Source organism: Sebastes fasciatus, chromosome 17 (assembly GCF_043250625.1).
Source record: "Sebastes fasciatus isolate fSebFas1 chromosome 17, fSebFas1.pri, whole genome shotgun sequence".
Classification (NCBI taxonomy): Eukaryota; Metazoa; Chordata; class Actinopteri; order Perciformes; family Sebastidae; genus Sebastes; species Sebastes fasciatus.
Genome location: NC_133811.1, coordinates 32,012,789 through 32,038,283, shown reverse-complemented (window position 1 = coordinate 32,038,283; position 25,495 = coordinate 32,012,789). Strand labels below are relative to the sequence as shown.

Sequence of the window (25,495 nt, the reverse complement as noted above, 5' to 3'; positions counted from 1 at the left end):
ACTGGAGAGACCAGAGACCTGCTGCTCCTCCTACTGGAGAGACATGAGACCTGCTGCTCCTCCTACTGGAGAGACATGAGACATGCTGCTCCTCCTACTGGAGAGACATGAGACCTGCTGCTCCTCCTACTGGAGAGACATGAGACATGCTGCTCCTCCTACTGGAGAGACCAGAGACATGCTGCTCCTCCTACTGGAGAGACATGAGACCTGCTGCTCCTCCTACTGGAGAGACATGAGACATGCTGCTCCTCCTACTGGAGAGACATGAGACCTGCTGCTCCTCCTACTGGAGAGACATGAGACCTGCTGCTCCTCCTACTGGAGAGACATGAGACCTGCTGCTCCTCCTACTGGAGAGACATGAGACCTGCTGCTCCTCCTACTGGAGAGACATGAGACATGCTGCTCCTCCTACTGGAGAGACATGAGACCTGCTGCTCCTCCTACTGGAGAGACATGAGACATGCTGCTCCTCCTACTGGAGAGACATGAGACCTGCTGCTCCTCCTACTGGAGAGAATGAGCCATGAGACATGCTGCTCCTCCTACTGGAGAGACATGAGACCTGCTGCTCCTCCTACTGGAGAGACATGAGACCTGCTGCTCCTCCTACTGGAGAGACATGAGACATTGCTGCTCCCCTACTGGAGAGACATGAGACATGCTGCTCCTCCTACTGGAGAGACATGAGACCTGCTGCTCCTCCTACTGGAGAGACATGAGACCTGCTGCTCCTCCTACTGGAGAGACATGAGACCTGCTGCTCCTCCTACTGGAGAGACATGAGACCTGCTGCTCCTCCTACTGGAGAGACATGAGACATGCTGCTCCTCCTACTGGAGAGACCATGAGACCTGCTGCTCCTCCTACTGGAGAGACATGAGACCTGCTGCTCCTCCTACTGGAGAGACATGAGACCTGCTGCTCCTCCTACTGGAGAGACAGAGAACATGAGACATGCTGCTCCTCCTACTGGAGAGACATGAGACATGCTGCTCCTCCTACTGGAGAGACATGAGACCTGCTGCTCCTCCTACTGGAGAGACATGAGACATGAGACATGCTGCTCCTCCTACTGGAGAGACATGAGACATGAGACATGCTGCTCCTCCTACTGGAGAGACATGAGACCTGCTGCTCCTCCTACTGGAGAGACCAGAGACATGCTGCTCCTCCTACTGGAGAGACCAGAGACATGCTGCTCCTCCTACTGGAGAGACCAGAGACATGCTGCTCCTCCTACTGGAGAGACATGAGACATGCTGCTCCTCCTACTGGAGAGACATGAGACATGAGACATGCTGCTCCTCCTACTGGAGAGACATGAGACCTGCTGCTCCTCCTACTGGAGAGACATGAGACATGCTGCTCCTCCTACTGGAGAGACATGAGACATGCTGCTCCTCCTACTGGAGAGACCAGAGACATGCTGCTCCTCCTACTGGAGAGACCAGAGACATGCTGCTCCTCCTACTGGAGAGACATGAGACCTGCTGCTCCTCCTACTGGAGAGACATGAGACATGCTGCTCCTCCTACTGGAGAGACATGAGACCTGCTGCTCCTCCTACTGGAGAGACATGAGACATGCTGCTCCTCCTACTGGAGAGACATGAGACCTGCTGCTCCTCCTACTGGAGAGACATGAGACATGCTGCTCCTCCTACTGGAGAGACATGAGACCTGCTGCTCCTCCTACTGGAGAGACATGAGACCTGCTGCTCCTCCTACTGGAGAGACCAGAGACATGCTGCTCCTCCTACTGGAGAGACCAGAGACCTGCTGCTCCTCCTACTGGAGAGACATGAGACCTGCTGCTCCTCCTACTGGAGAGACATGAGACATGCTGCTCCTCCTACTGGAGAGACATGAGACATGACTGCTCCTCCTACTGGAGAGACATGAGACATGCTGCTCCTCCTACTGGAGAGACCAGAGACCTGCTGCTCCTCCTACTGGAGAGACATGAGACCTGCTGCTCCTCCTACTGGAGAGACATGAGACATGCTGCTCCTCCTACTGGAGAGACATGAGACCTGCTGCTCCTCCTACTGGAGAGACCAGAGACATGCTGCTCCTCCTACTGGAGAGACATGAGACCTGCTGCTCCTCCTACTGGAGAGACATGAGACCTGCTGCTCCTCCTACTGGAGAGACCAGAGACATGCTGCTCCTCCTACTGGAGAGACATGAGACCTGCTGCTCCTCCTACTGGAGAGACATGAGACCTGCTGCTCCTCCTACTGGAGAGACATGAGACATGCTGCTCCTCCTACTGGAGAGACATGAGACCTGCTGCTCCTCCTACTGGAGAGACATGAGACATGAGACATGCTGCTCCTCCTACTGGAGAGACATGAGACATGAGACATGCTGCTCCTCCTACTGGAGAGACATGAGACATGAGACATGCTGCTCCTCCTACTGGAGAGACATGAGACCTGCTGCTCCTCCTACTGGAGAGACATGAGACATGCTGCTCCTCCTACTGGAGAGACATGAGACCTGCTGCTCCTCCTACTGGAGAGACATGAGACCTGCTGCTCCTCCTACTGGAGAGACATGAGACATGCTGCTCCTCCTACTGGAGAGACATGAGACATGCTGCTCCTCCTACTGGAGAGACCAGAGACATGCTGCTCCTCCTACTGGAGAGACCAGAGACATGCTGCTCCTCCTACTGGAGAGACATGAGACCTGCTGCTCCTCCTACTGGAGAGACATGAGACATGCTGCTCCTCCTACTGGAGAGACATGAGACATGCTGCTCCTCCTACTGGAGAGACCAGAGACATGCTGCTCCTCCTACTGGAGAGACATGAGACATGCTGCTCCTCCTACTGGAGAGACCAGAGACATGCTGCTCCTCCTACTGGAGAGACATGAGACCTGCTGCTCCTCCTACTGGAGAGACATGAGACCTGCTGCTCCTCCTACTGGAGAGACATGAGACCTGCTGCTCCTCCTACTGGAGAGACCAGAGACCTGCTGCTCCTCCTACTGGAGAGACCAGCATGAGACCTGCTGCTCCTCCTACTGGAGAGACATGAGACCTGCTGCTCCTCCTACTGGAGAGACATGAGACATGCTGCTCCTCCTACTGGAGAGACATGAGACATGCTGCTCCTCCTACTGGAGAGACATGAGACATGCTGCTCCTCCTACTGGAGAGACATGAGACCTGCTGCTCCTCCTACTGGAGAGACATGAGACCTGCTGCTCCTCCTACTGGAGAGACATGAGACCTGCTGCTCCTCCTACTGGAGAGACATGAGACATGCTGCTCCTCCTACTGGAGAGACATGAGACCTGCTGCTCCTCCTACTGGAGAGACATGAGACATGCTGCTCCTCCTACTGGAGAGACCAGAGACATGCTGCTCCTCCTACTGGAGAGACAGAGACATGCTGCTCCTCCTACTGGAGAGACATGAGACATGCTGCTCCTCCTACTGGAGAGACCAGAGACATGAGACATGCTGCTCCTCCTACTGGAGAGACCAGAGACATGCTGCTCCTCCTACTGGAGAGACCAGAGACATGAGACCTGCTGCTCCTCCTACTGGAGAGACATGAGACCTGCTGCTCCTCCTACTGGAGAGACATGAGACCTGCTGCTCCTCCTACTGGAGAGACATGAGACCTGCTGCTCCTCCTACTGGAGAGACATGAGACCTGCTGCTCCTCCTACTGGAGAGACATGAGACATGCTGCTCCTCCTACTGGAGAGACATGAGACCTGCTGCTCCTCCTACTGGAGAGACATGAGACATGCTGCTCCTCCTACTGGAGAGACATGAGACCTGCTGCTCCTCCTACTGGAGAGACCAGAGACCTGCTGCTCCTCCTACTGGAGAGACATGAGACATGCTGCTCCTCCTACTGGAGAGACATGAGACATGCTGCTCCTCCTACTGGAGAGACATGAGACCTGCTGCTCCTCCTACTGGAGAGACCAGAGACCTGCTGCTCCTCCTACTGGAGAGACATGAGACATGCTGCTCCTCCTACTGGAGAGACATGAGACCTGCTGCTCCTCCTACTGGAGAGACATGAGACCTGCTGCTCCTCCTACTGGAGAGACCAGAGACATGCTGCTCCTCCTACTGGAGAGACCAGAGACCTGCTGCTCCTCCTACTGGAGAGACATGAGACCTGCTGCTCCTCCTACTGGAGAGACATGAGACATGCTGCTCCTCCTACTGGAGAGACATGAGACATGAGACATGCTGCTCCTCCTACTGGAGAGACATGAGACATGCTGCTCCTCCTACTGGAGAGACCAGAGACCTGCTGCTCCTCCTACTGGAGAGACATGAGACCTGCTGCTCCTCCTACTGGAGAGACCTGCTGCTCCTCCTACTGGAGAGACATGAGACCTGCTGCTCCTCCTACTGGAGAGACATGAGACCTGCTGCTCCTCCTACTGGAGAGACCAGAGACATGAGACATGCTGCTCCTCCTACTGGAGAGACATGAGACATGCTGCTCCTCCTACTGGAGAGACATGAGACCTGCTGCTCCTCCTACTGGAGAGACATGAGACATGAGACATGCTGCTCCTCCTACTGGAGAGACATGAGACATGAGACATGCTGCTCCTCCTACTGGAGAGACATGAGACCTGCTGCTCCTCCTACTGGAGAGACCAGAGACATGCTGCTCCTCCTACTGGAGAGACCAGAGACATGCTGCTCCTCCTACTGGAGAGACCATGAGACATGCTGCTCCTCCTACTGGAGAGACATGAGACATGAGACATGCTGCTCCTCCTACTGGAGAGACATGAGACATGCTGCTCCTCCTACTGGAGAGACATGAGACCTGCTGCTCCTCCTACTGGAGAGACATGAGACATGAGACATGCTGCTCCTCCTACTGGAGAGACATGAGACATGAGACATGCTGCTCCTCCTACTGGAGAGACATGAGACCTGCTGCTCCTCCTACTGGAGAGACCAGAGACATGCTGCTCCTCCTACTGGAGAGACCAGAGACATGCTGCTCCTCCTACTGGAGAGACATGAGACCTGCTGCTCCTCCTACTGGAGAGACATGAGACATGAGACATGCTGCTCCTCCTACTGGAGAGACATGAGACCTGCTGCTCCTCCTACTGGAGAGACATGAGACATGCTGCTCCTCCTACTGGAGAGACATGAGACCTGCTGCTCCTCCTACTGGAGAGACATGAGACCTGCTGCTCCTCCTACTGGAGAGACCAGAGACCTGCTGCTCCTCCTACTGGAGAGACCAGAGACATGAGACCTGCTGCTCCTCCTACTGGAGAGACATGAGACCTGCTGCTCCTCCTACTGGAGAGACATGAGACATGCTGCTCCTCCTACTGGAGAGACATGAGACCTGCTGCTCCTCCTACTGGAGAGACATGAGACCTGCTGCTCCTCCTACTGGAGAGACCAGAGACCTGCTGCTCCTCCTACTGGAGAGACATGAGACATGCTGCTCCTCCTACTGGAGAGACATGAGACCTGCTGCTCCTCCTACTGGAGAGACATGAGACCTGCTGCTCCTCCTACTGGAGAGACCAGAGACATGCTGCTCCTCCTACTGGAGAGACCAGAGACCTGCTGCTCCTCCTACTGGAGAGACATGAGACCTGCTGCTCCTCCTACTGGAGAGACATGAGACATGCTGCTCCTCCTACTGGAGAGACATGAGACATGAGACATGCTGCTCCTCCTACTGGAGAGACATGAGACATGCTGCTCCTCCTACTGGAGAGACCAGAGACCTGCTGCTCCTCCTACTGGAGAGACATGAGACCTGCTGCTCCTCCTACTGGAGAGACCAGAGACCTGCTGCTCCTCCTACTGGAGAGACCTGCTGCTCCTCCTACTGGAGAGACATGAGACCTGCTGCTCCTCCTACTGGAGAGACATGAGACCTGCTGCTCCTCCTACTGGAGAGACATGAGACCTGCTGCTCCTCCTACTGGAGAGACATGAGACCTGCTGCTCCTCCTACTGGAGAGACATGAGACATGCTGCTCCTCCTACTGGAGAGACATGAGACCTGCTGCTCCTCCTACTGGAGAGACATGAGACATGCTGCTCCTCCTACTGGAGAGACCATGAGACATGCTGCTCCTCCTACTGGAGAGACATGAGACCTGCTGCTCCTCCTACTGGAGAGACATGAGACCTGCTGCTCCTCCTACTGGAGAGACATGAGACATGCTGCTCCTCCTACTGGAGAGACATGAGACCTGCTGCTCCTCCTACTGGAGAGACATGAGACATGAGACATGCTGCTCCTCCTACTGGAGAGACATGAGACATGAGACATGCTGCTCCTCCTACTGGAGAGACATGAGACATGAGACATGCTGCTCCTCCTACTGGAGAGACATGAGACCTGCTGCTCCTCCTACTGGAGAGACATGAGACATGCTGCTCCTCCTACTGGAGAGACATGAGACCTGCTGCTCCTCCTACTGGAGAGACATGAGACATGAGACATGCTGCTCCTCCTACTGGAGAGACATGAGACATGAGACATGCTGCTCCTCCTACTGGAGAGACATGAGACCTGCTGCTCCTCCTACTGGAGAGACCAGAGACATGCTGCTCCTCCTACTGGAGAGACCAGAGACATGCTGCTCCTCCTACTGGAGAGACATGAGACATGCTGCTCCTCCTACTGGAGAGACATGAGACATGAGACATGCTGCTCCTCCTACTGGAGAGACATGAGACATGCTGCTCCTCCTACTGGAGAGACATGAGACCTGCTGCTCCTCCTACTGGAGAGACATGAGACATGAGACATGCTGCTCCTCCTACTGGAGAGACATGAGACATGAGACATGCTGCTCCTCCTACTGGAGAGACATGAGACCTGCTGCTCCTCCTACTGGAGAGACCAGAGACATGCTGCTCCTCCTACTGGAGAGACCAGAGACATGCTGCTCCTCCTACTGGAGAGACATGAGACCTGCTGCTCCTCCTACTGGAGAGACATGAGACATGAGACATGCTGCTCCTCCTACTGGAGAGACATGAGACCTGCTGCTCCTCCTACTGGAGAGACATGAGACATGCTGCTCCTCCTACTGGAGAGACATGAGACCTGCTGCTCCTCCTACTGGAGAGACATGAGACCTGCTGCTCCTCCTACTGGAGAGACCAGAGACCTGCTGCTCCTCCTACTGGAGAGACCAGAGACATGAGACCTGCTGCTCCTCCTACTGGAGAGACATGAGACCTGCTGCTCCTCCTACTGGAGAGACATGAGACATGCTGCTCCTCCTACTGGAGAGACATGAGACATGCTGCTCCTCCTACTGGAGAGACATGAGACATGCTGCTCCTCCTACTGGAGAGACATGAGACCTGCTGCTCCTCCTACTGGAGAGACATGAGACCTGCTGCTCCTCCTACTGGAGAGACATGAGACATGCTGCTCCTCCTACTGGAGAGACATGAGACATGCTGCTCCTCCTACTGGAGAGACCAGAGACATGCTGCTCCTCCTACTGGAGAGACCAGAGACATGCTGCTCCTCCTACTGGAGAGACATGAGACATGCTGCTCCTCCTACTGGAGAGACCAGAGACATGAGACATGCTGCTCCTCCTACTGGAGAGACCAGAGACATGAGACCTGCTGCTCCTCCTACTGGAGAGACATGAGACCTGCTGCTCCTCCTACTGGAGAGACATGAGACATGCTGCTCCTCCTACTGGAGAGACATGAGACCTGCTGCTCCTCCTACTGGAGAGACATGAGACCTGCTGCTCCTCCTACTGGAGAGACCAGAGACCTGCTGCTCCTCCTACTGGAGAGACATGAGACATGCTGCTCCTCCTACTGGAGAGACATGAGACCTGCTGCTCCTCCTACTGGAGAGACATGAGACCTGCTGCTCCTCCTACTGGAGAGACCAGAGACATGCTGCTCCTCCTACTGGAGAGACCAGAGACCTGCTGCTCCTCCTACTGGAGAGACATGAGACCTGCTGCTCCTCCTACTGGAGAGACATGAGACATGCTGCTCCTCCTACTGGAGAGACATGAGACATGAGACATGCTGCTCCTCCTACTGGAGAGACATGAGACATGCTGCTCCTCCTACTGGAGAGACCAGAGACCTGCTGCTCCTCCTACTGGAGAGACATGAGACCTGCTGCTCCTCCTACTGGAGAGACATGAGACATGCTGCTCCTCCTACTGGAGAGACATGAGACCTGCTGCTCCTCCTACTGGAGAGACATGAGACCTGCTGCTCCTCCTACTGGAGAGACCTGCTGCTCCTCCTACTGGAGAGACATGAGACCTGCTGCTCCTCCTACTGGAGAGACATGAGACATGAGACCTGCTGCTCCTCCTACTGGAGAGACATGAGACCTGCTGCTCCTCCTACTGGAGAGACCAGAGACATGAGACATGCTGCTCCTCCTACTGGAGAGACATGAGACATGCTGCTCCTCCTACTGGAGAGACATGAGACCTGCTGCTCCTCCTACTGGAGAGACATGAGACATGAGACATGCTGCTCCTCCTACTGGAGAGACATGAGACATGAGACATGCTGCTCCTCCTACTGGAGAGACATGAGACCTGCTGCTCCTCCTACTGGAGAGACCAGAGACATGCTGCTCCTCCTACTGGAGAGACCAGAGACATGCTGCTCCTCCTACTGGAGAGACCAGAGACATGCTGCTCCTCCTACTGGAGAGACATGAGACATGCTGCTCCTCCTACTGGAGAGACATGAGACATGAGACATGCTGCTCCTCCTACTGGAGAGACATGAGACCTGCTGCTCCTCCTACTGGAGAGACATGAGACATGCTGCTCCTCCTACTGGAGAGACATGAGACATGCTGCTCCTCCTACTGGAGAGACCAGAGACATGCTGCTCCTCCTACTGGAGAGACCAGAGACATGCTGCTCCTCCTACTGGAGAGACATGAGACCTGCTGCTCCTCCTACTGGAGAGACATGAGACATGCTGCTCCTCCTACTGGAGAGACATGAGACCTGCTGCTCCTCCTACTGGAGAGACATGAGACATGCTGCTCCTCCTACTGGAGAGACATGAGACCTGCTGCTCCTCCTACTGGAGAGACATGAGACATGCTGCTCCTCCTACTGGAGAGACATGAGACCTGCTGCTCCTCCTACTGGAGAGACATGAGACCTGCTGCTCCTCCTACTGGAGAGACCAGAGACCTGCTGCTCCTCCTACTGGAGAGACATGAGACCTGCTGCTCCTCCTACTGGAGAGACATGAGACATGCTGCTCCTCCTACTGGAGAGACATGAGACATGAGACATGCTGCTCCTCCTACTGGAGAGACATGAGACATGCTGCTCCTCCTACTGGAGAGACCAGAGACCTGCTGCTCCTCCTACTGGAGAGACATGAGACCTGCTGCTCCTCCTACTGGAGAGACATGAGACATGCTGCTCCTCCGACTGGAGAGACATGAGACCTGCTGCTCCTCCTACTGGAGAGACCAGAGACATGCTGCTCCTCCTACTGGAGAGACATGAGACCTGCTGCTCCTCCTACTGGAGAGACATGAGACCTGCTGCTCCTCCTACTGGAGAGACATGAGACCTGCTGCTCCTCCTACTGGAGAGACATGAGACCTGCTGCTCCTCCTACTGGAGAGACATGAGACCTGCTGCTCCTCCTACTGGAGAGACATGAGACATGCTGCTCCTCCTACTGGAGAGACATGAGACCTGCTGCTCCTCCTACTGGAGAGACATGAGACATGCTGCTCCTCCTACTGGAGAGACATGAGACCTGCTGCTCCTCCTACTGGAGAGACCAGAGACATGAGACCTGCTGCTCCTCCTACTGGAGAGACATGAGACCTGCTGCTCCTCCTACTGGAGAGACCAGAGACATGCTGCTCCTCCTACTGGAGAGACATGAGACCTGCTGCTCCTCCTACTGGAGAGACATGAGACCTGCTGCTCCTCCTACTGGAGAGACATGAGACCTGCTGCTCCTCCTACTGGAGAGACATGAGACATGCTGCTCCTCCTACTGGAGAGACATGAGACCTGCTGCTCCTCCTACTGGAGAGACATGAGACATGAGACATGCTGCTCCTCCTACTGGAGAGACATGAGACATGAGACATGCTGCTCCTCCTACTGGAGAGACATGAGACATGAGACATGCTGCTCCTCCTACTGGAGAGACATGAGACCTGCTGCTCCTCCTACTGGAGAGACATGAGACATGCTGCTCCTCCTACTGGAGAGACATGAGACCTGCTGCTCCTCCTACTGGAGAGACATGAGACCTGCTGCTCCTCCTACTGGAGAGACATGAGACATGCTGCTCCTCCTACTGGAGAGACATGAGACATGCTGCTCCTCCTACTGGAGAGACCAGAGACATGCTGCTCCTCCTACTGGAGAGACCAGAGACATGCTGCTCCTCCTACTGGAGAGACATGAGACCTGCTGCTCCTCCTACTGGAGAGACATGAGACATGCTGCTCCTCCTACTGGAGAGACATGAGACATGCTGCTCCTCCTACTGGAGAGACCAGAGACATGCTGCTCCTCCTACTGGAGAGACATGAGACATGCTGCTCCTCCTACTGGAGAGACCAGAGACATGCTGCTCCTCCTACTGGAGAGACATGAGACCTGCTGCTCCTCCTACTGGAGAGACATGAGACCTGCTGCTCCTCCTACTGGAGAGACATGAGACCTGCTGCTCCTCCTACTGGAGAGACCAGAGACCTGCTGCTCCTCCTACTGGAGAGACCAGAGACATGAGACCTGCTGCTCCTCCTACTGGAGAGACATGAGACCTGCTGCTCCTCCTACTGGAGAGACATGAGACATGCTGCTCCTCCTACTGGAGAGACATGAGACATGCTGCTCCTCCTACTGGAGAGACATGAGACATGCTGCTCCTCCTACTGGAGAGACATGAGACCTGCTGCTCCTCCTACTGGAGAGACATGAGACCTGCTGCTCCTCCTACTGGAGAGACCAGAGACCTGCTGCTCCTCCTACTGGAGAGACCAGAGACATGAGACCTGCTGCTCCTCCTACTGGAGAGACATGAGACCTGCTGCTCCTCCTACTGGAGAGACATGAGACATGCTGCTCCTCCTACTGGAGAGACATGAGACATGCTGCTCCTCCTACTGGAGAGACCAGAGACCTGCTGCTCCTCCTACTGGAGAGACATGAGACCTGCTGCTCCTCCTACTGGAGAGACATGAGACATGCTGCTCCTCCTACTGGAGAGACATGAGACCTGCTGCTCCTCCTACTGGAGAGACATGAGACATGCTGCTCCTCCTACTGGAGAGACATGAGACCTGCTGCTCCTCCTACTGGAGAGACATGAGACCTGCTGCTCCTCCTACTGGAGAGACCAGAGACATGCTGCTCCTCCTACTGGAGAGACCAGAGACCTGCTGCTCCTCCTACTGGAGAGACATGAGACCTGCTGCTCCTCCTACTGGAGAGACATGAGACATGCTGCTCCTCCTACTGGAGAGACATGAGACATGAGACATGCTGCTCCTCCTACTGGAGAGACATGAGACATGCTGCTCCTCCTACTGGAGAGACCAGAGACCTGCTGCTCCTCCTACTGGAGAGACATGAGACCTGCTGCTCCTCCTACTGGAGAGACATGAGACATGCTGCTCCTCCTACTGGAGAGACATGAGACCTGCTGCTCCTCCTACTGGAGAGACATGAGACCTGCTGCTCCTCCTACTGGAGAGACCTGCTGCTCCTCCTACTGGAGAGACATGAGACCTGCTGCTCCTCCTACTGGAGAGACATGAGACCTGCTGCTCCTCCTACTGGAGAGACCAGAGACATGAGACATGCTGCTCCTCCTACTGGAGAGACATGAGACATGCTGCTCCTCCTACTGGAGAGACATGAGACCTGCTGCTCCTCCTACTGGAGAGACATGAGACATGAGACATGCTGCTCCTCCTACTGGAGAGACATGAGACATGAGACATGCTGCTCCTCCTACTGGAGAGACATGAGACCTGCTGCTCCTCCTACTGGAGAGACCAGAGACATGCTGCTCCTCCTACTGGAGAGACCAGAGACATGCTGCTCCTCCTACTGGAGAGACATGAGACATGCTGCTCCTCCTACTGGAGAGACATGAGACATGAGACATGCTGCTCCTCCTACTGGAGAGACATGAGACATGCTGCTCCTCCTACTGGAGAGACATGAGACCTGCTGCTCCTCCTACTGGAGAGACATGAGACATGAGACATGCTGCTCCTCCTACTGGAGAGACATGAGACATGAGACATGCTGCTCCTCCTACTGGAGAGACATGAGACCTGCTGCTCCTCCTACTGGAGAGACCAGAGACATGCTGCTCCTCCTACTGGAGAGACCAGAGACATGCTGCTCCTCCTACTGGAGAGACATGAGACCTGCTGCTCCTCCTACTGGAGAGACATGAGACATGAGACATGCTGCTCCTCCTACTGGAGAGACATGAGACCTGCTGCTCCTCCTACTGGAGAGACATGAGACATGCTGCTCCTCCTACTGGAGAGACATGAGACCTGCTGCTCCTCCTACTGGAGAGACATGAGACCTGCTGCTCCTCCTACTGGAGAGACCAGAGACCTGCTGCTCCTCCTACTGGAGAGACCAGAGACATGAGACCTGCTGCTCCTCCTACTGGAGAGACATGAGACCTGCTGCTCCTCCTACTGGAGAGACATGAGACATGCTGCTCCTCCTACTGGAGAGACATGAGACATGCTGCTCCTCCTACTGGAGAGACATGAGACATGCTGCTCCTCCTACTGGAGAGACATGAGACCTGCTGCTCCTCCTACTGGAGAGACATGAGACATGCTGCTCCTCCTACTGGAGAGACATGAGACATGCTGCTCCTCCTACTGGAGAGACCAGAGACATGCTGCTCCTCCTACTGGAGAGACCAGAGACATGCTGCTCCTCCTACTGGAGAGACATGAGACATGCTGCTCCTCCTACTGGAGAGACCAGAGACATGAGACCTGCTGCTCCTCCTACTGGAGAGACATGAGACCTGCTGCTCCTCCTACTGGAGAGACATGAGACCTGCTGCTCCTCCTACTGGAGAGACATGAGACCTGCTGCTCCTCCTACTGGAGAGACATGAGACCTGCTGCTCCTCCTACTGGAGAGACATGAGACATGCTGCTCCTCCTACTGGAGAGACATGAGACCTGCTGCTCCTCCTACTGGAGAGACATGAGACCTGCTGCTCCTCCTACTGGAGAGACCAGAGACCTGCTGCTCCTCCTACTGGAGAGACATGAGACATGCTGCTCCTCCTACTGGAGAGACATGAGACCTGCTGCTCCTCCTACTGGAGAGACATGAGACATGCTGCTCCTCCTACTGGAGAGACATGAGACATGCTGCTCCTCCTACTGGAGAGACCAGAGACATGCTGCTCCTCCTACTGGAGAGACCAGAGACATGCTGCTCCTCCTACTGGAGAGACATGAGACCTGCTGCTCCTCCTACTGGAGAGACATGAGACATGCTGCTCCTCCTACTGGAGAGACCAGAGACATGCTGCTCCTCCTACTGGAGAGACCAGAGACATGAGACCTGCTGCTCCTCCTACTGGAGAGACCAGAGACATGCTGCTCCTCCTACTGGAGAGACATGAGACATGCTGCTCCTCCTACTGGAGAGACATGAGACCTGCTGCTCCTCCTACTGGAGAGACATGAGACCTGCTGCTCCTCCTACTGGAGAGACCAGAGACCTGCTGCTCCTCCTACTGGAGAGACCAGAGACATGAGACCTGCTGCTCCTCCTACTGGAGAGACATGAGACCTGCTGCTCCTCCTACTGGAGAGACATGAGACATGCTGCTCCTCCTACTGGAGAGACATGAGACCTGCTGCTCCTCCTACTGGAGAGACATGAGACCTGCTGCTCCTCCTACTGGAGAGACATGAGACCTGCTGCTCCTCCTACTGGAGAGACATGAGACATGCTGCTCCTCCTACTGGAGAGACATGAGACATGAGACATGCTGCCTCCTCTCTGTCCTCAGAGGACCTGTCCCCTTTCACTGATGATGATGATGATGAGGATGATGATGAGGATCTGTCAGTGGGCTGTAACAGCTGTTTGTGTCTGAACTGATCTAATACTAATAAAGAGACTCAGTTATTCTCAGTGAGCAGGTTAGATTCAGTCAGTTACCATGGAAACTGACTCAGAGTTTACCTCCTCTCAGCCTTAAAGCAGCAGGAGGAGGCAGATCGGAGCACATATCATTAAAACAAGTTTAGTTTTATGAAACGGTCGCTATATCCTGACAGTAGTACAGGACACAAGTAACCTGGAAACAATCATGTCCCTCTGTGTCCTCCTGTGTCCTCCGGTGTCCTCCGGTGCTCCTGACGGTATCTGCAGGATTTCACAGACTGGAGGAGAACAAGCAGTCAGAGCTGATCTGAGGTCTGCTGTCCAGCTGCCGTCTCTGAGAGCCGGCTGTCAATCACTCTGAACTCTGACCAAACAGTCAAACTAGACAGCGCTGATCAAATATGAATCAATATTCTGTTACTGTAATGTCTATTTCTCTCCTCACATGTTCTCACAATCATCTCGTAGTGCACGGTTTAGCTGGAACATGAGAACGTTTGTGACGCCGCCGCCATGTTGAGATCAGCTGAGGAAACAGAACACTAGAAAGGAGCTGTATAAATACATTTACCATTTTACTCAGTTTCAATATGCTTTTTGACAGGAGGACAGAGGACAGGAGGACAGAGGACAGAGGACAGAGGATAGGAGGACAGGAGGACAGAGGACAGAGGATAGGAGGACAGAGGACAGGAGGACAGAGGACAGAGGATAGGAGGACAGGAGGACAGAGGACAGAGGATAGGAGGACAGAGGACAGGAGGACAGAGGACAGAGGACAGGAGGACAGAGGATAGGAGGACAGAGGACAGAGGATAGGAGGACAGAGGACAGAGGACAGGAGGACAGGAGGACAGGAGGACAGAGGACAGAGGACAGGAGGACAGAGGATAGGAGGACAGGAGGACAGAGGACAGACAGGAGGAAGGACTGACACTGACTGATGTCTGTGTTCTTCAGTCTTTCTAAACTTCACTCAGTATTTTCATGTCAGGAATATGATTTATTTTATCATGTTAGATTGTTTCCAGTGAGATATTAAGGAGTTTAGTGTTGTAAACATTACTGTTGCTGCTCTAGAAACAACATTTAGCCTAGTTATATTATAAATACAGTAGATGTATAGCTAATATGCACACTTCAATATTTGTCATATCATCATGGCAGTATTGAACAGTGTTATTGCAGATGTCAGATGTTGCTCATCTGGTGCAGGCCGTGTGTGAGAGGCTGCTCCTCAAGTAGTAGGAGAGTTGTGTGGAAGAGTTAAAGTGCCATACTGTATAGGGCAGGTCTACGCTACTGGATATTAACATCAGTCAGAATGGTGGGACTTGGAGAGACAAATGTTTTCTGAGGCTGGATGACGTGTGAATCAGCGTCTCCATGCAGACACATCTGTTGACTGTCGGTCCGTGGAACAGAATGAAACCATCACACAGCTTTAGAAAAACACAGCTTGTTTTTATTAATTATTCTGAAGTTCAACGACTGGCTATAAACTGCACATCTGCATGCAGTTCAATAAGTACACAATAAGCTGTTACAGATGTAGCTGTGGGTGTAACCGGTGTCTCACATGAACCCAGGTGCAGATGTGAAGGAGTAGCCAGCAGCTGGAGACGATGATGATGATGTCATGCTCACCAACTCTGAAACCGTTGTTCTACCTCCTGATCCAGAGTTCTCTTCATCACGCTGCGTGTTTGATCAAATCACAATCATGTTTCTTGGTCACTGTACTTTCCTTTCAACCCCAATATGGGTCATTAAGCTATTCAGAGATCCGTTGACTTCCACCCTCCCAACCCCCCACCCCAAGCAGCCTTAAACCCAGCGGCGCCTCCTCAGTTCTTCTTGGCCTTCGGCGAGTCGTACTTCCTCTTGCTGGAGTACCAGAGGAGCAGAGGGATGCCGATGGAGGGCAGAGTCATCACGCCGAACGCTGCCCAGTCCAGCTGCAAGAGGGAGACACGAGAGAGTTAGAGGGGAACCAAGAGACAGTCAAAGACTCTCTGAAAAACGTCTCCTTCATGAAGCTTGTAAAGTTCTCAGAGTTGAAACTGTTGTTGGAGAGGTTGTTCATTCTAGCGTTCATTGTGCTGTTAAATAATGTTTCTTAATATTATGTCCAACCTGTTTCTATCCCCGGGCCAGAACAGAAGAACACAATACAATCAACCAGGTTTACTGCAGGACTGTTGTATTAGAGTTACAGGAGCTGTACCTAATAAACTGACTGACTGACTGAGTAGTGTATATTTATAATATTCAATGAGGACAGAAGCAGCAGGTTAAACCACTGTTCATTTAACTTGAACAGAAGTTGGTTTATTATATTTAGTGTTAAATATGTCACTGCCTTGTATCTTGAGAACTGAACCAGCAGGTCCTGCAGTCAATCTTTTTATTATTTTATAATAAAGGCTGTATGTATTTGCCATTAATCGTTGTTTACTTGTTTATATCCATAATTAATTTATCTCTGATTCCCTCACAAGAGAAACTTTGAGGAATCCTGACCCGTCCAGCATCACAGATTTATTTCACAGTCACACTGACTCCTACATGTTACACACTGGGCCTTTAAAGGATATCGATTTTATTTAGTTCCTTAAAACTACTGTTATTAAAAATCTGTTTAGTGTCAGTGTACTGTAATGACCCTGCTGGGATGTCCTACTGTAGGCATCCAATACATGGAAACATCCCATAATAAAAAGGATAGATTAGTTAATAGTGGTGTCCTAATGAACAGGAAGTACTGCAGAGGTTCTGTTTATTAACTTCCACCAACAGTGATCTCTGCAGGTCAGTCCTACTCAGTTAGAAGTGGAAACCGCCGTGTGAATGCAGCACTCACGTAGTGGGGGGAGAAGCGGCGGTCGAACTCCCGCTGAGCCAGGATGCCTCCCTGTCCGGGAGCGCTGGTGTAGCCAACCTGCAGGAACAACACACACGTCAGCTTCTTCGCTTCGCTTCACTTCACTAACACACTGGAACATGATGCATGAAGACAATCAGCTGCTCTTACCACGACCTGTCCTCCCTCCTGGGCCAGGTAGCTGACGGAGGCAGAGGTGAAGTTAAAGTAGCCGGCCTTCAGGGGGCGCAGCACCACCGTGTGAGACACGTTGCTCGCTCTGACAGGTCAACAGTTAAGAGTCCATTTACACATATTAGAAACACATTCACTACAGATGACCTCATGATTCTATAAAGATGACCTCATGATTCACTAAAGATGACCTCATGATTCACTACAGATGACCTCATGATTCTATAAAGATGACCTCATGATTCTATAAAGATGACCTCATGATTCACTAAAGATGACCTCATGATTCTATAAAGATGACCTCATGATTCACTAAAGATGACCTCATGATTCACTAAAGATGACCTCATGATTCTATAAAGATGACCTCATGATTCACTAAAGATGACCTCATGATTCTATAAAGATGACCTCATGATTCACTACAGATGACCTCATGATTCTATAAAGATGACCTCATGATTCACTAAAGATGACCTCATGATTCACTACAGATGACCTCATGATTCACTACAGATGACCTCATGATTCTATAAAGATGACCTCATGATTCTATAAAGATGACCTCATGATTCACTACAGATGACCTCATGATTCTATAAAGATGACCTCATGATTCACTACAGATGACCTCATGATTCTATAAAGATGACCTCATGATTCTATAAAGATGACCTCATGATTCTATAAAGATGACCTCATGATTCACTAAAGATGACCTCATGATTCACTAAAGATGACCTCATGATTCACTAAAGATGACCTCATGATTCACTACAGATGACCTCATGATTCACTAAAGATGACCTCATGATTCACTAAAGATGACCTCATGATTCACTAAAGATGACCTCATGATTCACTACAGATGACCTCATGATTCACTACAGATGACCTCATGATTCACTACAGATGACCTCATGATTCTATAAAGATGACCTCATGATTCACTACAGATGACCTCATGATTCACTACAGATGACCTCATGATTCTATAAAGATGACCTCATGATTCTATAAAGATGACCTCATGATTCACTAAAGATGACCTCATGATTCACTAAAGATGACCTCATGATTCACTAAAGATGACCTCATGATTCACTACAGATGACCTCATGATTCTATAAAGATGACCTCATGATTCACTACAGATGACCTCATGATTCTATAAAGATGACCTCATGATTCACTACAGATGACCTCATGATTCTATAAAGATGACCTCATGATTCACTAAAGATGACCTCATGATTCACTACAGATGACCTCATGATTCACTACAGATGACCTCATGATTCACTACAGATGACCTCATGATTCTATAAAGATGACCTCATGATTCTATAAAGATGACCTCATGATTCTATAAAGATGACCTCATGATTCACTAAAGATGACCTCATGATTCACTAAAGATGACCTCATGATTCACTAAAGATGACCTCATGATTCACTAAAGATGACCTCATGATTCACTAAAGATGACCTCATGATTCACTACAGATGACCTCATGATTCACTACAGATGACCTCATGATTCTATAAAGATGACCTCATGATTCTATAAAGATGACCTCATGATTCTATAAAGATGACCTCATGATTCACTAAAGATGACCTCATGATTCACTACAGATGACCTCATGATTCACTACAGATGACCTCATGATTCTATAAAGATGACCTCATGATTCACTACAGATGACCTCATGATTCTATAAAGATGACCTCATGATTCACTAAAGATGACCTCATGATTCACTACAGATGACCTCATGATTCTATAAAGATGACCTCATGATTCACTACAGATGACCTCATGATTCTATAAAGATGACCTCATGATTCTATAAAGATGACCTCATGATTCTATAAAGATGACCTCATGATTCACTAAAGATGACCTCATGATTCACTAAAGATGACCTCATGATTCACTAAAGATGACCTCATGATTCACTAAAGATGACCTCATGATTCACTACAGATGACCTCATGATTCACTAAAGATGACCTCATGATTCACTAAAGATGACCTCATGATTCACTAAAGATGACCTCATGATTCACTACAGATGACCTCATGATTCACTACAGATGACCTCATGATTCTATAAAGATGACCTCATGATTCTATAAAGATGACCTCATGATTCACTAAAGATGACCTCATGATTCACTAAAGATGACCTCATGATTCACTAAAGATGACCTCATGATTCACTACAGATGACCTCATGATTCACTACAGATGACCTCATGATTCACTACAGATGACCTCATGATTCTATAAAGATGACCTCATGATTCTATAAAGATGACCTCATGATTCTATAAAGATGACCTCATGATTCACTAAAGATGACCTCATGATTCACTAAAGATGACCTCATGATTCACTAAAGATGACCTCATGATTCACTAAAGATGACCTCATGATTCACTACAGATGACCTCATGATTCACTAAAGATGACCTCATGATTCACTAAAGATGACCTCATGATTCACTAAAGATGACCTCATGATTCACTACAGATGACCTCATGATTCACTACAGATGACCTCATGATTCTATAAAGATGACCTCATGATTCTATAAAGATGACCTCATGATTCACTAAAGATGACCTCATGATTCACTAAAGATGACCTCATGATTCACTAAAGATGACCTCATGATTCACTAAAGATGACCTCATGATTCACTAAAGATGACCTCATGATTCACTACAGATGACCTCATGATTCACTACAGATGACCTCATGATTCTATAAAGATGACCTCATGATTCTATAAAGATGACCTCATGATTCACTAAAGATGACCTCATGATTCACTAAAGATGACCTCATGATTCACTAAAGATGACCTCATGATTCACTAAAGATGACCTCATGATTCACTAAAGATGACCTCATGATTCACTAAAGATGACCTCATGATTCACTAAAGATGACCTCATGATTCACTAAAGATGACCTCATGATTCACTACAGATGACCTCATGATTCACTACAGATGACCTCATGATTCTATAAAGATGACCTCATGATTCACTACAGATGACCTCATGATTCACTACAGATGACCTCATGATTCTATAAAGATGACCTCATGATTCTATAAAGATGACCTCATGATTCACTAAAGATGACCTCATGATTCACTAAAGATGACCTCATGATTCACTAAAGATGACCTCATGATTCACTAAAGATGACCTCATGATTCACTAAAGATGACCTCATGATTCACTAAAGATGACCTCATGATTCACTACAGATGACCTCATGATTCACTACAGATGACCTCATGATTCTATAAAGATGACCTCATGATTCTATAAAGATGACCTCATGATTCTATAAAGATGACCTCATGATTCACTAAAGATGACCTCATGATTCACTAAAGATGACCTCATGATTCACTAAAGATGACCTCATGATTCACTAAAGATGACCTCATGATTCACTAAAGATGACCTCATGATTCACTAAAGATGACCTCATGATTCTATAGGAGGACCATTAAGAAGACATTTAAAGCTGAAGGATACGGTGCGATCCGGTCCCATTTCACGTTCAGCATTCCTGAAACGATTCCAAAGTCTTCAGGAGGAAAAGAATCATCTGACAGCTCCACCTCCAGAGCAGCGCTGGAGAGACAGAGAGAGAGGACGATCCGTTATCATAGTATATTATAGTACATATATAGTATATTGTTGTATATCAGTGTAGAGTATCTGTAGGAGAGTACTGAGTCCTGAGTCCTGACCTGGAGCCCACGTTGTAGATGTTGTACTGCAGGGTGAGGTCCCGGCCCTCCACAGCGTACCGGTTCAGCAGAGACTTAGAGGCCAGCAGACGAGCTCCCTCCTCTCCAGAACCCAGACCCAACAGAACCAGGACCACAAACACGGACAGCATCTTCATCTTCATCATCATCATCATCATCATCATCTGAGGAGAGAACACAGATCAGACAGAGAACAAAGGTTGTGATACTATCTAAGGTCCAGAGACCACCTGGTTCTGGTGAGGTTCTGGGACCAGAGGACAGTAGGTGGTAGGAGACAATGCCTGTTCAAAACACTCACTCAATAAATCCTTTACAAAAGATTCCCGTTATCAGTCTTTATACCGTTTATCGTTATTGATCTGATTAATCTAATCTGATCTGTTCATACTTTCATACCGCCTGTTGGTTAAACTCCACAGCAGCCTGAGATGATGCTGAGTTAGACTGAGATGATGCTGTTAGACTGAGATGATGCTGTTAGACTGAGATGATGCTGAGTTAGACTGAGATGATGCTGTTAGACTGAGATGATGCTGAGTTAGACTGAGATGATGCTGAGTTAGACTGAGATGATGCTGTTAGACTGAGATGATGCTGAGTTAGACTGAGATGATGCTGAGTTAGACTGAGATGATGCTGAGTTAGACTGAGATGATGCTGAGTTAGACTGAGATGATGCTGAGTTAGACTGAGATGATGCTGTTAGACTGAGATGATGCTGTTAGACTGAGATGATGCTGAGTTAGACTGAGATGATGCTGTTAGACTGAGATGATGCTGTTAGACTGAGATGATGCTCAGATCAACCTGAGATCATCGCTGCTATGGTGAGCTAAATGCTAACATCAACAGCGGGCCCAGACTCTGTTCTAACAGGCTTCTTCAGTTCGGCTTTGTATCCAGATACACACACACAGACACACACACACACACACAGAGACACACACACACACACACACACACACACACACAGAGACACACACACACACAGACACACACACACACACACAGACAGACAGACACACAGACAGACACACACACACACACACACACAGACACACACACACACAGACACACACACACACACACAGACACACACACACACACACACACACACACACAGACACACACCTCCTCAGTACTGATCAGTGATCGTCCCGGTCAGTCAGCCACACAGTGATTAGAGTCATTACTAATGATGATGGTTGTCTTTCCTCCTGTCACACTGATCACTGATCACACTGATCAGTGATCAGTGTGATCAGTGTGATCAGTGATCAGTGTGATCAGTGTGATCAGTGTGATCAGTGATCAGTGTGATCAGTGATCAGTGATCAGTGTGATCAGTGTGATCAGTGTGACAGGAGGAAAGACAACCATCATCATTAGTAATGACTCTAATCACTGTGTGGCTGACTGACCGGGACGCTGACGTGGACTACAGACTACCGGAGACTACCGGAGACTACCGGAGACTACAGGAGACTACGGGAGACTACGGGAGACTACCGGAGACTACGGGAGACTACGGGAGACTACAGGAGACTACCGGAGACTACGGGAGACTACGGGAGACTACAGGAGACTACCGGAGACTACGGGAGACTACGGGAGACTACGGGAGACTACCGGAGACTACGGGAGACTATGGGAGACTACGGGAGACTACAGGAGACTACCGGAGACTACCGGTGTGCAAGATTAACTGGTGGCTGAATTAACTGGTGATATTCCCGTGCATTAGAGACAGATGTGTGGTAGGAGTGGCCTGTCAGGACCCCTGTCGATTCACCTGAAAATAAACATATTGATCTCTTCGTCTCTCTATCACATTCATGTGTCGGTATCTTTTGAAAGATTACTAACGGAACAGTTTGCTGGAAAATTAATTTCACGTGCGTTAGGCTGCTGTTACGATGCCGCTCTGAGGACAAGAGTAAAGTAGGTGGTAGGAGACAATGCCTGTTCAAAACACTCACGTCAATCAATCCTTTACAAAATCAAGTCAGTCTTATATTTGTATCGTATATCGTTATTAATCTGATGTCAAGTTGATTTGAGACCTGTTCATACTTTCATACAGCCTGGAAGTGAAACATACCGTATGATGTTTAAACTTTACACCAGCTCCACCGCAGAAGCGTGGAGATGCTGCTGTGGCAAACTGTGACCGCTCAGATCAACCTGTGATACAGCATCTGTAGGCTATCTAACATCGATCAGGTTTTATATTCAATGCTACAGTCATTAATCTCTCTCATCACAATGCTGTTTTTCACTGTGCAGCACATTCACCCAGATTACACTGTTAACTCGAATTTTGCAACTAACGTTATCGAGACAGCATTTGAAAAACTACGCACATACAGTCCTGTCTATTCTTTAACTTTATGTGTTCAACTGTGTGGTCTTTGTTCTTAGCTGTGATGTCTATTTATGTGTAAGTAGGCTACACTGAGAGCGATACAAAAAAAGAACAGTCAAATTCCCCATATGTGTACACATAACGTAGTTAACCAACAACGCTGATTTTGAATCACTAATGATGATTGTTGTCTTTCCTTCTGTCATAGTAATGAGTAAGTCTATGTACGTATGTCTGTGTCAAGATACAGAGCCTATATTGAAGAAACCTATTTGAACTAGAATTTGGGCACGTTGTTGATATGTACAATTAGCACTTTGCACACCATAGTGATGCATATGCTGTTATCTGATTTCGGTGGGTCTTAATGATGCAACATAGAAAAGGCAGCCAGTATTGATAGAATAAATTGTAAAGAAATTATATTGTATGGCTTCAATATATTATACCTTAATTTTCTCACATTTTAGATGCATTCAGATATTATTTTTCATTAATTTATTAACGTTTCCTAAAGTAATTAATAGTGGGAATCGAGGCAGGTATGTGTGTTGTTTCCGTGGCTTAGCGGTATATTCAAGGGCGTTAGGACATATTTAATAGTCTCTTACCTACATGTGGTTCGACTCCAGCATTCAGTGTTTTTTTGTTTTTAGCTAGACGATTGATATTTTCTCAAAGAAGATGGATAATGTTTTCATGCATTTCTGTCTTGATCGAGATGAACGTTTCAGCAACCGATCCGATCGTAATGTTTCAGCAGACACAAAAACCCTTCAATATAGGCTCTGTATCTTGACACAGACATACGTACATAGACTTACTCATTACTATGACAGAAGGAAAGACAACAATCATCATTAGTGATTCAAAATCAGCGTTATGTGTACACATATGGGGAATTTGACTGTTCTTTTTTTGTATCGCTCTCAGTGTAGCCTACTTACACATAAATAGACATCACAGCTAAGAACAAAGACCACACAGTTGAACACATAAAGTTAAAGAATAGACAGGACTGTATGTGCGTAGTTTTTCAAATGCTGTCTCGATAACGTTAGTTGCAAAATTCGAGTTAACAGTGTAATCTGGGTGAATGTGCTGCACAGTGAAAAACAGCGTTGTGATGAGAGATTAATGACTGTAGCATTGAATATAAGGAGACTACCGGAGACTACAGGAGACTACCGGAGACTACAGGAGACTACAGGAGACTACAGGAGACTACGGGAGACTACAGGAGACTACGGGAGACTACAGGAGACTACAGGAAACTACAGGAGACTACCGGAGACTACAGGAGACTACGGGAGACTACAGGAGACTACCGGAGACTACAGGAGACTACAGGAAACTACAGGAGACTACCGGAGACTACAGGAGACTACGGGAGACTACAGGAGACTACCGGAGACTACAGGAGACTACAGGAGACTACAGGAGACTACCGGAGACTACAGGAGACTACAGGAGACTACAGGAGACTACAGGAGACTACGGGAGACGGGATGTCTCCGTTAACGTGTCTCCGGTGATCGGGACGCTGACGTGGACTACAGACTACCGTAGACTAGAGGAGACGGGATGTTAACGTGTCTCTCCGGTGATCGGGACCGGAGCTCCTGGTACTCTAAAGAACAGAACCGGGTGCCTCTGGTTGCGGGTCTCAGTGGAGCCGGTTCTGTGCCTGTGAGAGGTTGTAATAGAGGTTATAATAGAGTATAATAGAGAGACGGTACCTGTCTGCTGCTGATCCTCGAGCTGCTGGTAGTGAAGGAGGAGGAGACGCGCATGCGCAGAACGATGAAGCTGCTGTTAGATGACGTGGCCCAGAGAGAGGAAGAGGAGGAGGACCGGAGGACCGGCAGCGCCCCCTGCTGTCCGGAGGACCGGCAGCGCCCCCTGCTGTCCGGGGGCGGGACTGGTTCCACTTATATCAGGTTGCTATGGTTACAGTGACAAAGACAGTAATGTTCCACATTCACAAAGTGTAAGTTTACCAAAAAAAAGACCCAATTTAAAAAAGCTAATTTCTTCCTCCAAAACAAAGAATGCAATATCTTTAATGTTTTAAGTGGAATTATTGTCATACTCTCGCGTGGTCTTTTT

The 25,495-nt window shown here is 49.3% G+C and overlaps 2 protein-coding genes across 2 annotated transcripts in view; one reads left to right on the top strand and one right to left on the bottom strand.

Annotated features, from left to right (window-relative positions):
- Positions 1-25,495, top strand: part of LOC141754340 (homeobox protein MOX-2-like) — a 258,572-nt gene that overhangs the window by 80,201 nt on the left and 152,876 nt on the right. The window lies entirely within an intron of this gene.
- ssr2 (signal sequence receptor, beta) lies at positions 15,600-25,271 on the bottom strand. Its single transcript, XM_074613346.1, has 6 exons — positions 25,127-25,271; positions 20,998-21,177; positions 20,780-20,878; positions 17,191-17,299; positions 17,020-17,097; positions 15,600-16,114 (listed from the first exon to the last, which is right to left on the bottom strand). The coding sequence occupies exons 1-6, from the start codon at positions 25,177-25,179 to the stop codon at positions 16,004-16,006; spliced, it is 630 nt and encodes a 209-aa protein (XP_074469447.1). The 5' UTR covers positions 25,180-25,271; the 3' UTR covers positions 15,600-16,003.

Coding starts and splice junctions, on each gene's coding strand:
- ssr2 (XM_074613346.1), bottom strand. CDS start 25,179: ATGCGCGTCTCCTCCTCCTTCACTACCAGCAGCTCGAGGATCAGCAGC. Junction 21,178..25,126: donor TCGAGGATCAGCAGCAGACA/GGTACCGTCTCT, acceptor TCCTCAGATGAT/GATGATGATGATGATGATGA. Junction 16,115..17,019: donor GCCGCTTCTCCCCCCACTAC/GTGAGTGCTGCA, acceptor TCCCTCTTGCAG/CTGGACTGGGCAGCGTTCGG.